Source organism: Oryzias melastigma, linkage group LG10 (assembly GCF_002922805.2).
Source record: "Oryzias melastigma strain HK-1 linkage group LG10, ASM292280v2, whole genome shotgun sequence".
Taxonomy (NCBI): Eukaryota; Metazoa; Chordata; class Actinopteri; order Beloniformes; family Adrianichthyidae; genus Oryzias; species Oryzias melastigma.
In genome coordinates this window covers 23,684,034-23,698,640 of record NC_050521.1, presented here as the reverse complement: position 1 = coordinate 23,698,640, position 14,607 = coordinate 23,684,034, and the positions used below count along the sequence as shown (strand labels likewise).

Sequence of the window (14,607 nt, the reverse complement as noted above, 5' to 3'; positions counted from 1 at the left end):
CGCTCGCAGCAGACGCTTCGCCTGTCTGCGCAGACCTGGCCACTCACTCTGGTCATCGATGCCGTCTCGCAGCGGGACGTTCAGGCAGCAGTAGCGGCCGCTCTCGGCCCCCACCTCGTACATGTCACCTGCAGGAAAGCAGCCGGGAGTCCTCACAAATCCAAGACGGAGCCAACACGAGCCGGGAGCAGCTCTCACCTGTTCCCGGGAAGAAGTAGTTCCCGTACTTGTGGAAGGACACGGTCATGACTCTGTCCGTCAGGTAGAAGGCCTCCTGGACCCCGTCGCCGTGGTGAATGTCGATGTCGATGTACAGAACGCGGGGGTGGTACCTGCAACACACATGATTAGAAAAGGCGGGAACAGTCAGGAGGTGCAGAGGAGCGCCGCCTCACTTTAGAAGCTCCAGGATGCTGATGACGATGTCGTTCACGTAGCAAAACCCCGACGCCTGCAAACGAAAAACAATTTAATCAGAAAATGAACAAACGTGAAGATCAAGAGTTTGTTTTCTGACCTCAAACTTTTTGGCGTGATGTAAACCTCCAGCCCAGTTGATGGCGATGTCACAGATCTGCAGGAAGAAATATTTACACTCAGTAAACCTGACAAGAACAAAAACCTCAAAGAATAAACCTTTCATTCACTGACAGTATAGGTTCCAATGTGGTGTTTTAGGGCATACAGTGACATCTAGTGGTGATCTAAGGTCATAACAACAAATCAGTCCAGGGAAAATCATTTAAAAATGATGCAGTTAAGTCCAAAACAACACTTTGGTCTTTCCTTTTTTATTTGTTGTTTCAATGATTACTAATAAAACTTTTAAAAAAAAGTTTCCATATTTTTTCAATAAACTACTCAGTGTTTTTGTCTTGTTGCTCTCTGGGATAAACAAATACAGTAAAAAGGAAATTCTGGAATCTGCAGCTTTTTGTAATCATTGAAATCCAATTTAAAGATGATTTTTGTAAAGATTTTATCTGTAAATAATTCCTTAAATGGAGCTGCTGGGAGCATTAAGTTCAATCGTGTGCATTAACAGAGAAGTCCATGAAGAACTTTTTATGACTGACAGAACAAAACTGACTCGTTACCTTGTGGTTGAGCTGCGTGGCGCCCTGCAGAGACGCTCCGGTGTATCTGGAACAGAACTCAAACAGACCTGGAAACACAGGACTACAACCCACGGTTCGGTTAGCGGTCACGTCTGCATGAAGCAAAAGAAGAAAACGGAGGAGCAGCGCTCACCAGTCATCTCCTACGTTGAAGGTGTTCAGGCTCTTGGTGAAGCCCTGCATGTTGTTGGGGCTGACCTTCTGCAGGAAGTCTATGTAATCTTCAGAGTGGAACCGACACATGTCGTGCTGAGAGGCTTTGTACGGCTTGAAAACCTGACGGTAACAGAATTCAGAGTTAAGTCTTTGTTTGGAAGCAGCAGAGAAAGCAGCTTCTGGACCTTCAGGAGCGTTTCACCATCATCTTCTTATAGAGGCCATAGTGCAACACCAGACTGTGGGTGAGGGACAAACGGTGAGGCCTCCACATACTAAATACCTTGTAGTTAGTCCACAGGAGTACATTAAGATTTAATAAAGACGTCAAGCTCAGTATTGGACACGTTTAAAACAGGAAAATTCAATCTCACCTCCTCTTTGGTTGACATATCAACACATCAGTCTTTTAACATAAAATACATTTTTATAACCAGATTCTTAAAAGCTGTTGTAACCAGAACTGTGATATAAGATCAGTTTTTGTGGACCAGTTTTTATTGGAGCTCACACTCTAGATAAGTTCAAAACATTATTGATAAGAATCACAAGTTTACTCAAAACTGATAAACAGATGATTTTGAAAAATAAAAATGTTCTATAAAAACAATAAATGCTTAAAAAGCAAATAAACCACATTAAAAACAAAAACCTTTCCATGACCTAGATTTGTTGAAGATAAAAAAAACTTTAGCATGTTGCTAAAATATTAGCTAAACTATAAATAACTTTAAAAAACTCCAGCAGATAACAAATTAAACTGCAGTGAAGTTAGTTTTAGGTTGGATATTCGACAGACATTCGCTCTGTTCATATTTAGGGACCGTCAACAAACGACAGAATGTTTCTTCAATAGAGTATTGGACCAAATCAAACCCTTTAAAATAATAAAACAGACTAAGAACTATCTAGAACAGCAGTTTACATTAGCTTTTGATGCTTTTTCTAATTTTAGTCCATTTTTTAGTGTAAATATTCACGTTTTTCTTCAATAGCTTTTAGATTTTTAAACCAAATTGGCTTTTTTTTTGGAGCGATTTGGTCAAATAACCTAAAAGCTATCCACCATCATTTATCATATATTTAATTACCTTCTAGAAAATTCAAAAACTTCTGTGTTGGTTCCTTAGCCTTTTTTATATATGAACAAGTTTCTCTCCAGTTAGTTTTACCTTTCACTAAAAGAAGTTTCTACTTAACCGACTCTTCAACTCCAGAGATACTGAAGCAACATCTGAAATGTTCTTTGTTGTACCGCAAGGATCTTTAACTAAAGTTTAAAGAGGTCCAGTTAGAACTCTTTACTTGAAGTTAAGGTCCAGGTTAGGTTATGTTTCTCTGAAACGGAAAGATCATTCTTCAGATCATGGCTCATTTCTCAAAAAAAAAAGAAAGTTTCTAAATAAGTCTTTGTCTTTGCCTTTCATTAACTTTTAGCTTTGGGCTTTCGCTCTGAACAAAATAAAACTTCCTTCAGAATCAGAAGATAAAAATGCAGAAATCTGCAGCCCTGTATCAAGCACCCCGTGTCGGGGACCCCCTGATTTAATGGGAACTGGCAGCAGGTCAAAAAATCACGAGTTTGGGACCCTCAAAACGTCAAGAAGTGATGCTGAGGGGGCTGGAACCATACGTCCATATGTGACGAGTTAGTAATGAGAATGTGTTTCAATGAAAACAAGATTTGCACAGTTTAAAATAGAGGCGCCGTATTAGTTTTGTGTCAAGGTCGGCCCAGATGCTGGGACGGCATGTCCCAACATCTGGGCCCAGATCCGGACCACGGTCTGCTAGTGACCCCTGCCCTAAAGGATAAAGAAGTTTTAAAAAATAATACATGAGAAAGTATCTGGTGCTCAGAAGAAACTCCTGAAGCTGAAAACGGCCTGACCTACCTTTCTTTTTATTATTTCTCCTCATAACGAGAAGACCCTGCTTTGAATCCCAGCTGGGATCTTTCTGGGTGGAGTTTGCATGTTGTCCTCGTGCACGTGTGGGTTTTCTCCAGCAACTCCTCCCACAGTCCAAAGACATGTTTCATAGATTAATTGGTTTCTCTAAAGTGTCTCGACTTGTGTCAGTAACTGCAGTTTTGCAGCTTTCTGCCTCACAGCCAAAGTGGAAGAATTGCTGACCTCTGGTGGCGGCACAGTGTATTACATTCAAGGAAGTAAAAACAAAGTAAAACAACAATTTCAATTTAAAAAAATCAATTTTAATAATCTGAACTCCTATAATATTTCTGCACACATAAATACATGTTTTGGTATATCACACATTTTCCTGATGATTCTCTAAAACAACATTTAAGAGGATGATGATAATAAAGTCAATGCCAAACTCTTCTTTACATCAGAAGAGCTTGAAACCAAACATGAAAATCTCTCTTAAATAACAAAATGTTATTCATGAAGATTTTCTTTCAAACATTTGAAAGTTTAACAGAAAGTTGGAGGTAAATGTGTTCAGAAAGACGGTCCAGAGACAGAAGGAACTTTCTCTCCGTCTTCTGCTGATTTCAGGGATGAAAACCTCAAAACAGAAACTGTCTACAGTTGGAGGAAAATGCAAAACAGAAATCTGGGTTTGATGTTAACGAGATGAAGAAAAAGTTTCTGATTTGAGAAGAAGATTTGAAAACGTCTCCATCTGTAGACTTTGTGGTTTGTCTGGTCTGTAAAGATTCAACTGAAGAATTATTTTCAGGAGTAGAAACACAGCTGAAGCTTTATACATGAAGAGGATTTAACAGCTTAACAGTCACTTGATCTGAAACAGCAAAAAACTTCAATACTTTGATAGAAATATTTATAGGTTCTGTGGTGAAATCTGTAATTGAAATTAGATGTAAAATAGTTTGAGACGCTAAAGATGAAAGAAAATAGATTCAGTGACCCTTTAATGAAAATGTATTTACAGAACATCACATTTTCTGGATCACTGTGGATCATTTTAATACAGAAGACAAACAAAATATTTAACATTGTGTTTTTAGCTTTCTATAAATAAAGATTTAAAATGAAGAAATCAGTTTTAAAATCATATTTTAGTGTTAATTGTTGCACAACAATGAAGATAATTTTCTGCTGATTGTAGGAAGAAATCTGATCATGTGGATTGATCAAAGACTGATGATCATTGTGATGAGAAAAAAAAATCTGTTATTTTTTATGACAAAAGAGTCAAATCATCTCAGTCAGTCGGACAGATTTGGAGTTTAGAGGTTTTTGCATCTCCAGATTTTCCAACATTGAAATATGGTAAAAGTTTCTCAGTGAAAGTGTCTTTGTGAGTGTAGATGTGAGTCATGTCTTCAGGGTTGTAGAAGGACACCTCCCCCCTGTCATAGTCCAGGTGGACTCTGATCTTCTGGAGACTCTTGGTCACAGTGACAGTCTGACCAACAACGTTTATGTATTTTCCTTTATAGTATGATAAACGCCATATTCCACATTTTGGTGAAGCAGACCTCTCTCCCTTCCTGTTAACAGACTCTTTAGCCACACCAATGTACCAGTGAGGATGATCTCCCACCTCCACCTCCCAGCTGTGTTTCCCTGATCTGAATCCCTCAGAACCAAAAACAGAAGTATAATTCATGTTTCTCTCTGGATTGTCAGGAAGCTGCTGAGAAGTTTCTCCTCGTCTCACACTGGTCAGATCATCAGACAGACAAAGATCATCACTTGCAGTGTTTGGGTCCAGGAGGACGGGACTGAAGTGGACCTTCTCCTTCATCTTCTCCCAGACTCTGAAGGACAGGTTGCCCACATGTTTGGCCACATCTATCAGAGCTCCTGAGAGCAGCTGTGGGTCTGACAGCGAGCTCTGGGCTCTGGCTCTGCTCTGAGTGTCTTTAGAACTGCTGAGGAACGCCTCCTTGTCTTTCTGCAGCTCTGCTTCAACAGCACTGATACTTTCTGACAGAGAGGACATCTGCTCCTGGATCCTCTTCATCTCTCTGCTCACAGTCTTCCTCTTCTGCTCCTCTTCCTCCCTCAGAGCTGCCAGTCTGGACTCCTCTTCCTCCTTCAGGAACTGGTGGAGCTTGTTGAACTCTGCTCTGATCTGTGTCTCTGTGGACAGCAGCTGCTTCTTGGAGTGTTGAATCATCTGATTGTATGTTTCCTCCACTTCTTTGTATTTCATCTTCTTGTCCTGCAGAGACTTTAAGTCAGATTTCAGCTCCTCCTTCAGCTCTCTGACTGCTTCTTCTACAGGAACCACTTTGTGACTCTGGTGCTGAGAAAACTCACAGACAGAACAAAAAGCTCTCAGCTCGTCTTTACAGAAGAGTTTGGTTTCTCCTGAATGTTTCCTGCAGACCTCCATGATCTTCTGCTCTCCTGTTTTTGTCTCTGATGATTCAGATTTCTGTCTTCCAGCAAACGAGTCAGCAAGTTTCTTCAGGCTGAAGTTTACAATAGGATCATCTTTAGATGATTTTCTTTTACAGATGGGACAGTTTTTGTTCAGAGTTTGTTCCCAGAACTTCTGCAGGCAGCTTGAACAGAAGTTGTGGTTGCAGCTCAGAGTTACAGGATCATTGAAAGTCTCTGAACAAATGTGACAGTTCAGGTATTCAAGAAGATCAGCTTTCTCAGCCATTTCTAACCAAAGTCTTTCAGTCTCAGGACTCACCAGCTTCTGTCTTGAACTACAGGCTGAAAATATTCCAAAAATCGTTGTTTTTCCAGCAGAGATTTTTACAGCTTTAATGGCGTCTGAGTTCAGGTAACAAAGTCAGAATAGTTTCAGTTTGTTTAAGCTTCATTTCCTTGTTTGTGCAGTTTTCCTCCACTAGGTGGCAATGTTTCTGTTTCTGTGGTAACCACAGGTGAGTTAAACCTTCTTGTTTGTTTTCAAGTAAATTTAATCTAATTATCTCTGCATGTTAAAACTACTTAACACTAAAATCATGAAGCATCCTGCAGATTACATCCTGTACATAAATGTCATAATTATAAAATAATGTATTAAAAATACTACTGATTAAAAAAGGACTTAACTTATTTATCATAAAATGCTGTCATTCTGAGCGTTTATAGATGAAGGGCTAACTCTTTTGTCAGTTGCAGTTCTACTTTTGACCACCAGATGACAGCAAATATATTTGCCCTTTGTACATTTAGAACAGGGATCTCCAACTAATTTGGAAAGAGGTCCAGTAAATCTGTCAGCTTGGTAGACCGAGTTCTGAACATGCAAAAATTCATTTTTCTTTTTTTTTTTTATTTAATTCCATTGTGGAGTTAAACTGGCAAAGATCTTTTTTTTGCTTATTGACTCAAAAAGTATTTCTGTCATTAATTTTTGTACAAAAATACTTAAATATATATACAGTAAGTACATTGAAGAATAGTAAAAAATATAACACATAAACTTAAACATACTGCTGCACTTCACTTAAAGTGCAATAGGTAACATGAATGTGCTGTGTAATTGTCCATTTGTAACAAGGTTTGGCCTCTATTGAAAAAATGACAATTCTTCACTAAGAATGGATTTTTAAGAAAGATCAAGAGCTGGTCTCCCAAAGTAAAGCCATCAAATCAAGTCTTAAAGTTCTCAATCAACGTTTTGATACAGTCAGAATGAGCAGTGATCCATTTAATCTCCTTTGATGAAGGAAAATGTTCACAGTTCTCCAGATTCATCTTCAGAATGACCAGTGTTTTCTGAAAAGACTGATCAGCGGTCACCAAGTCACACGCAGAATTATCTTTTCCTTCCATCTTCTTTTTTGTGCTGTTCAGGACAAATGGAGCAGGCCCGGTTATTTTCAGAAACCTGGTATGAGAAGAATCCAAGCATCAGAGAGATCCTCACGTTTCTCTGCAGATGAAGCGCTGTCACGTCCATGGAGGAGTTCTCATTAAAATGTTCTGCGTCTCCTTTCAGCTCGAACCACCCCGCCTGTCAAAACGGCGCCCCCTGGCTCAAAGACCCTGAAGCTGCTGTCCTCGGTGAGCATTCCCGCTCTGACGGTGGAGAGCCCCGCCCAGCACACCGCGCCGCTGTACGAGAGCGAGGAGCTGTAAGGTCCCGGCTTCACGCCGCTCCTGCACTTACCCACATCCAACAGGAGAGGGCGCTTGAATCCGTAAAGGACAGGTACGCTTTGCTTAGGAGGGACGACAGAACCCCGGAAACAAAGGTGCAATCAAACCTGAGATGCTGCTCGCTTGACACTTTTCTAACCCATCTTTGAAGGGTTCAGGACTCCTGTGGTTCAGTCCTGCTGCAGTTTGTCGTTAGGCCAGAGGATGGCGTGCTTTTGAATGTGTTGAAGCTCCATTTGTACAAACAGAAAGTCTAGTGTGTTTTTGTGAGTCAGACTTTAGTGTTTCCATCCTCACTTTTCTGCACTCTTTCATCCTCACGTTGTTTTAGTGTGAAGAAACCTGTCTGAAGGGCGAGTGCTACACCTGAACCATGCTTTATATGATGGAAGTCATTTTAACTGGATTTAAATATGATATGGAAAGATTAACTTCACCTTCATTCTGAATGGTAGCGAGTTCAGCTCTTTTAACCAGCTGTGATGAAAGCGTTCAGCTTAGCGGTCTCTGTGCTAAAAGCACAAATAAAAGTAGATTTTTAGAAGCGTTTCTTCTCATCAAGTTCTGTTTGTTGTGTTAGAGGTTCTATATAATCACTGAATGATTGTGGAATAAAGTCGATGACACCTGAGATCTGACTCCTGCTGTCATTTGATGGATGATGGGAAATGAAGTCAGACCTACCCCATACCAACTCTGAGGCAAATTCCTAATGAACTCCTGCTGCTCTGCAGAAACTGCCCTAGAAAACGACACAAATTTTTCCTACTTTTGGCTGAAAACAACATAATTAAAAGACGTGTTTGAAATAAATAAGCTTCAGTCCTGAAATAAAAGCTAAAAACATTTATTAAAAAAAAAATAAAGCACACACAAAAACCACATAGAAGAAAACAGAAGTGTATTCCAAATCCTTAACTGTCCAAATCGGCTCTTTGTCTCTTTTGGTCAAATCTTCAGAAATCCTTCAGCTTTAAATTTCTACGTCGCTCTCTTTGTCGTTGTCATGGTCGCCGTCGTAGAATTCGTTGGCTGCCTCTTGTCTGAAAGCACATCGATCAACGTTCATGACTAAATCCTGCAGGTGAAACGGGAACGAGAGGCTTTTTGTTTTGAACTGACCGGGTGTAGTTCTCCTCAGCTCCCCTCTCGTCCGGGTCGGGGTCGTCTGTGCGCTCGTAGTTCAGCATGTCTGACGGGACGTCGTGGATCTGGACGCTGGGCGCGTGGTTCAGCATCTTCAGGTTCTCAAACACGGTCTGACGGATCTGTTCCAGGTACTGCACCAACGACCGCGAGTTAGTTTAACAGATCCACAAGGAATAATGGAAAACTTGGATTTAGGAACTAAAGGGGGTTTAAAATTCTTTAGAGAAACTTCATTTTTAGAAAAATGTAGGATTTTTTTATTTATTCACAAAACCTTACAGGTTCACCTGATTCAGCAGAATCACACTGATCCATATCAGAGTTGAGAAACTATTTAAAGCAGCAAAGTTCATAAAATAACACCTGAGGAAGGGGCGGAGTTACCTGTCTGGAGTTCTGGTTCTCGATCCTGGTGCTGACATCAGGATGCAGAGTGAAGTCTGGAGCAAAGTACTCGAAATATTCTGTAGACATCAGGAAAAAAGAGTTCTCTGGTTACTGAAGATGCTGCTTTTACATGTTTTAACAAAACATTGTAATATTTAATATATTATTGATCTGTCTTTATGTTTTGTTTAAAATAAGTTGTTCTGCAATGTTATTAATAAGTTAAAGTAATGGCTTTTTGAGTAACAAAGGCGTCCATCTTTATTGACTCTATAAAAGGGCCGTGAGCCAAATGACCTTTGACCTCAAACTTGACATAAATAGCGACGTGTTTCCCAACATCTTAAACTATGATCACACTGCTCTTGGTTATGTGAATTCAAGCGATCACTTCCTGTTTAAACACACATTAACTTCATACGTCGCAAGTCCAGATTAATTTGACTTGGATTTGGTAGTAACATAAAACGAAACTTGGTGTAATTGGAAATTATTAGTTTTTTTCTTTGTGATCAACTTTCAAACTGATGACACTTTCTGGGACACTGTTCATACATCGGAATCTAAAAGCCTCGGTTCAAATGTGACGAAATTTTGATATTTCACACCAACCCTCTTCCAGCTGTGAGTCCATTAGTTAGTATTAGGAAGCTATACTCCAGTGTGAACACCATATGTGTTCAAAAACCTTCATTCTTGATACATACTGGTGTTTTTTTTTATGCAAGTGGATATTTCTGTCATAGAAAACTGATTTTTCTTTTAAAATCCTCTTAATTTTATTCATAGACCTCACCACCAGCACCTGTAACTAACCTGACCTTCCAGCAGATGGTGCCAGAACTAGATATTTCTTTAAGTGTATACAGTAAGTAAAGTTTCTCACCGCTGTACGGCAGCTCGTCACTGATGGACTCCTCCAGCAACAGAGACGTCTCGTAGGTCCTACATCCACAAAGCAGAAGTTACACAAACCTTTAATATTCATCACAGGTTGCTATGGTAACAGACCGTTTGGTTGAAGTGACACTAACCAGCAGCGAGCCACGTTCCTCACAGTGTACCCTCCTCCTCCGAGCACCAACAGAGGAATCTTAAAACTCTTCACGAACTCCACGCACTCCCTGAAACAGGAAGCGGCGTCATCATGCTGACCGTGCAGAAACGCTGCCCGCACGTGAGGGGGGGTAAAACAGTCTCACCCGTGTCCCCGTATGCTGAGGTTGAAGCAGCCCAGTCTGTCACAGCCCAGAGAATCGGCTCCACACTGCAAACAAACAGCAATGCTCTCACAATGACCCACAGAACCAGACAAACGGCGGCGGCGGCTGACCTGCAGGACGATGCAGGTGGGCTGGTAGAAATCCACCACCTGCTTGATGACCGGCTGGAACAGCTGCCTGTAACCTGCAACACACACAGCCGTGACTGCACGCTCGCAGCAGACGCTTCGCCTGTCTGCGCAGACCTGGCCACTCACTCTGGTCATCGATGCCGTCTCGCAGCGGGACGTTCAGGCAGTAGTAGCGGCCGCTCTCGGCCCCCACCTCGTACATGTCACCTGCAGGAAAGCAGCCGGGAGTCCTCACAAATCCAAGACGGAGCCAACACGAGCCGGGAGCAGCTCTCACCTGTTCCCGGGAAGAAGTAGTTCCCGTACTTGTGGAAGGACACGGTCATGACTCTGTCCGTCAGGTAGAAGGCCTCCTGGACCCCGTCGCCATGGTGAATGTCGATGTCGATGTACAGAACGCGGGGGTGGTACCTGCAACACACATGATTAGAAAAGGCGGGAACAGTCAGGAGGTGCAGAGGAGCGCCGCCTCACTTTAGAAGCTCCAGGATGCTGATGACGATGTCGTTCACGTAGCAAAACCCCGACGCCTGCAAACGAAAAACATTTTAATCAGAAAATGAACAAACGTGAAGATCAGGAGTTTGTTTTCTGACCTCAAACTTTTTGGCGTGATGTAAACCTCCAGCCCAGTTGATGGCGATGTCACAGATCTGCAGGAAGAAATATTTACACTCAGTAAACCTGACAAGAACAAAAACCTCAAAGAATAAACCTTTCATTCACTGACAGTATAGGTTCCAATGTGGTGTTTTAGGGCATACAGTGACATCTAGTGGTGATCTAAGGTCATAACAATAACTCAGTCCAGGAAAAATCATTTAAAAATGATGCCAAAAACAACACTTTGGTCTTTCATTTTATTATTTCTTGTTTCAATGATTTCAATAAATGTTTCCATGTTTTTTCAATAAACTACTCAGTGTTTTTGTCTTGTTGCTCTCTGGGATGAACAAATACAGTAAAAAGGAAATTCTGGAATCTGCAGCTTTTTGTAATCATTGAAATCCAATTTAAAAAATAATTTTTGTAAAGATTTTATCTGTAAATAATTCCTTAAATGGAGCTGCTGGGAGCATTAAGTTCAATCGTGTGCTTTAACAGAGAAGTCCATGAAGAACTTTTTATGACTGACAGAACAAAACTGACTGGTTACCTTGTGGTTGAGCTGCGTGGCGCCCTGCAGAGACGCTCCGGTGTATCTGGAACAGAACTCAAACAGACCTGGAAACACAGGACTACAACCCACGGTTCGGTTAGCGGTCACGTCTGCATGAAGCAAAAGAAGAAAACGGAGGAGCAGCGCTCACCAGTCATCTCCTACGTTGAAGGTGTTCAGGCTCTTGGTGAAGCCCTGCATGTTGTTGGGGCTGACCTTCTGCAGGAAGTCTATGTAATCTTCAGAGTGGAACCGACACATGTCGTGCTGAGAGGCTTTGTACGGCATGAAAACCTGACGGTAACAGAATTCAGAGTTAAGTCTTTGTTTGGAAGCAGCAGAGAAAGCAGCTTCTGGACCTTCAGGAGCGTCTCACCATCATCTTCTTATAGTGGCCATAGTGCAACACCAGACTGTGGGTGAGGGACAAACGGTGAGGCCTCCACATAAATACCCTGTAGTTAGTCCACAGGAGTACATTAAGATTTAATAAAGTTTTTTACATCAGTCTTTTAACATAAAATACAATTTTAAAACCAGATTCTTAAAAGCTGTTGTAACCAGAACTGTGATATAAGATCAGTTTTTGTGGACCAGTTTTTCTGTGAGCTCACACTCTAGATAAGTTCAAAACATTATTGATAAGAATCACAAGTTTACTCTAAACTGATAAACAGTTGATTTTGAAAAATAAAAATGTTCAATGAAAACAATAAATGCTTAAAAAGCAAATAAACCACATTAAAAACAAAAACCTTTCCATGTCCTAGATTTGTTGAAGATAAAAAAAGCTTTAGCATGTTGCTAAAATATTAGCTAAACTGTAAATAGCTTAAAAAAACTCCAGTAGATAACAAGATAAACTGCGGTGAAGTAAGTTTTAGGTTGGACATTCGACAGACATTCGCTCTGTTCATATTTAGGGACCGTCAACAAATGACAGAATGTTTCTTCAATAGCTCTTAAAGTATTGGACCAAATCAAACCAAAACCCTTTAAAATAATAAAACAGACTAAGAACTATCTATAACTGCAGTTTACATTAGCTTTTGATGCTTTTTCTAATTTTAGTAAATTTTTTAGTGTAAATTTTCACATTTTTCTTTAATAGCTTTTAGATTTTTAAACCAAATTGGCATTTTTGGAGCGATTTGGTCAAATAACCTAAAAGCTATCCGCCATCATTTATCATTTATTTAATAAACTTCTAGAAAATTCAAAAACTTCTGTGTTTGTTCTTTAGCCTTTTTTATAGATGAACAAGTTTCTCTCCAGTTAGTTTTACCTTTCACTAAAAGAAGTTTCTACTTAACCGACTCTTCAACTCCAGAGATACTGAAGCAACATCTGAAATGTTCTTTGTTGTACCGCAGGGATCTTAAACTAAAGTTTAATGAGGTCCATTTAGAACTCATTACTTGAAGTTAAGGTCCAGAAAACAAATAATGCTGTTTATTTTTAAGTAGCTGAGTATTGGTGGAACATCTGCATGGAATTAATAACTTTATTTGCGACTTTTTAGATGTAGGAAATAAATAAAGCAAAAAACAAAATGACTAAATGTCAAAAACTGTATTTTCTAAGTATAATAATAAATATTATGGAAAACATTCAAGAATCTGTCGCTGCATATTCTGCAGAGCAGTTTGATACGTGGAAACGACTATCTCCATAAATCCATGTTTGGAGGAAGACTCCTGGTTGTGTCTGTAAACAGCAGCTTTATGTTTCTCTGAAGTGGAAAGCTCTTCTTCAGATCATGGCTCTTTTCTCCCAAAAAAGAAAGTTTCTAAATTTGTCTTTTTGTTTGCCTTTCATTAACTTTTAGCTTTCGCTCTGAACAAAATAAAACTTCCTTCAGAATCAGAAGATAAAAATGTAGAAATCTGCAGCCCGGTATCAAGCACCCCGTGTCGGGGACCCCCTGATTTAATGGGAACTGGCAGGATGTTGAAAAATCACGAGTTTGAAACCCTCAAAACGTCAAGAAGTGACGCTGAGGGGGCCGGAACCATACGTCCATATGTGATGAGTTAGTAATGAGAATGTGTTGCAATGAAAACAAGATTTGAACAGTTTAAAATAAAGGTGCCGTATTAGTTTTGTGTCAAGGTCGGCCCAGATGCTGGGACGCCATGACCCAACATCTGGGCCCAGATCCAGACCACGGTCTGCTAGTGACCCCTGCCCTAAAGGATAAAGAAGTTAAAAAACATAATAATACATGAGAAAGTATCTGGTGCTCAGAAGAAACTCCTGAAGCTGAAAACGGCCTGACCTACCTTTCTTTTTTATTATTTCTCCTCATAACGAGAAGACCCTGCTTTGAATCCCAGCTGGGATCTTTCTGGGTGGAGTTTGCATGTTGTCCTCGTGCACGTGTGGGTTTTCTCCAGCAACTCCTCCCACAGTCCAAAGACATGTTTCATAGATTAATTGGTTTCTCTAAAGCGTCTCGACTTGTCTCAATAACTGCAGTTTTGCAGCTTTCTGCCTGACAGCCAAAGCGGAAGAATTGCTGGCCTCTGGTGGCGGCACAGTGTATTACATTCAAGGAAGTAAAATCAAAGTAAAACAACAATTTCAATTTAAAAAAATCAATTTTAATAAACTGAACTCCTATAATACTTCTGCACACATAAATACATGTTTTGGTATATCACACATTTTCCTGATGATTCTCTAACAACATTTAAGAGGATGATGATAATAAAGTCGATGCCAAACTCTTCTTTACATCAGAAGAGCTTGAAACCAAACATGAAAATATCTGCTAAATGACAAAATGTTCTTCATGAAGATTTCTTTCAAACATTTGAAAGTCTGGCAGTGAATTCTATAATTGAAATTAAATACATAAAAATATATAAATATAAAACATTTTGAGACACTAAAGATCAAAGAAAACAGATTCAGTGACCCTTTAATGAAAATGTATTTACAGAACATCAGAGTCACATTTTCTGGATCACTGTGGATCATTTTTATACAGAAGACAAACAAAAATATTGAACTTTGTGTTTTTAACTTTCTATAAATAAAGATTTAAAATGAAGAAATCATTTTTAAAATCTAATTTTAGTGTTAATTGTTGCACAACAAGACTTTTTTGCTTCTCACCAGCTTCTGTCTTGAACACCTCTAACACCACAAACATACACTCTAACAAGCAAACACGCATGCATCACACAAGGAAGGTGGGACCTTCGACCTTCTGTCCCC

At 40.0% G+C, this 14,607-nt stretch overlaps 3 protein-coding genes across 3 annotated transcripts in view; 1 reads left to right on the top strand and 2 right to left on the bottom strand.

Annotated features, from left to right (window-relative positions):
• myot (myotilin) overlaps positions 1-7,883 on the top strand; it is a gene marked incomplete in the record, with an annotated part of 35,328 nt that extends 27,445 nt beyond the window's left edge. Inside the window, 1 exon segment of the mRNA XM_024283532.1 lies at positions 7,176-7,883. Coding sequence (XP_024139300.1) covers positions 7,176-7,315 — 140 coding nt within the window.
• On the bottom strand, positions 2,911-6,092 carry LOC112153362 (nuclear factor 7, ovary-like). Its single transcript, XM_024283538.2, has one exon. The coding sequence runs from the start codon at positions 5,880-5,882 to the stop codon at positions 4,467-4,469; it is 1,416 nt and encodes a 471-aa protein (XP_024139306.1). The 5' UTR covers positions 5,883-6,092; the 3' UTR covers positions 2,911-4,466.
• A 284-nt stretch (positions 7,884-8,167) lies between the features above and the next one.
• On the bottom strand, positions 8,168-11,674 carry LOC112153368 (histone deacetylase 3-like). Its single transcript, XM_024283546.2, has 13 exons — positions 11,537-11,674; positions 11,383-11,464; positions 10,823-10,879; positions 10,701-10,756; positions 10,504-10,637; positions 10,353-10,433; positions 10,206-10,279; positions 10,075-10,139; positions 9,907-9,996; positions 9,759-9,817; positions 8,870-8,949; positions 8,459-8,616; positions 8,168-8,379 (listed from the first exon to the last, which is right to left on the bottom strand). The coding sequence occupies exons 1-13, from the start codon at positions 11,671-11,673 to the stop codon at positions 8,310-8,312; spliced, it is 1,143 nt and encodes a 380-aa protein (XP_024139314.1). The 5' UTR covers position 11,674; the 3' UTR covers positions 8,168-8,309.
• Between the last annotated feature and the right edge of the window lie 2,933 nt (positions 11,675-14,607).

What these genes read in the sequence shown, in the direction of transcription:
- LOC112153362 (XM_024283538.2), bottom strand. Translation starts at nt 5,882, where the DNA reads ATGGCTGAGAAAGCTGATCTTCTTGAATACCTGAACTGTCACATTTGT.
- LOC112153368 (XM_024283546.2), bottom strand. Translation starts at nt 11,673, where the DNA reads ATGCCGTACAAAGCCTCTCAGCACGACATGTGTCGGTTCCACTCTGAA. An exon ending in CCACGCAGCTCAACCACAAG is followed by an intron (nt 10,880 to 11,382) that starts GTAACCAGTCAG and finishes TTCTTCCTGCAG; the next exon opens with ATCTGTGACATCGCCATCAA. An exon ending in ATCACGCCAAAAAGTTTGAG is followed by an intron (nt 10,757 to 10,822) that starts GTCAGAAAACAA and finishes TTTCGTTTGCAG; the next exon opens with GCGTCGGGGTTTTGCTACGT.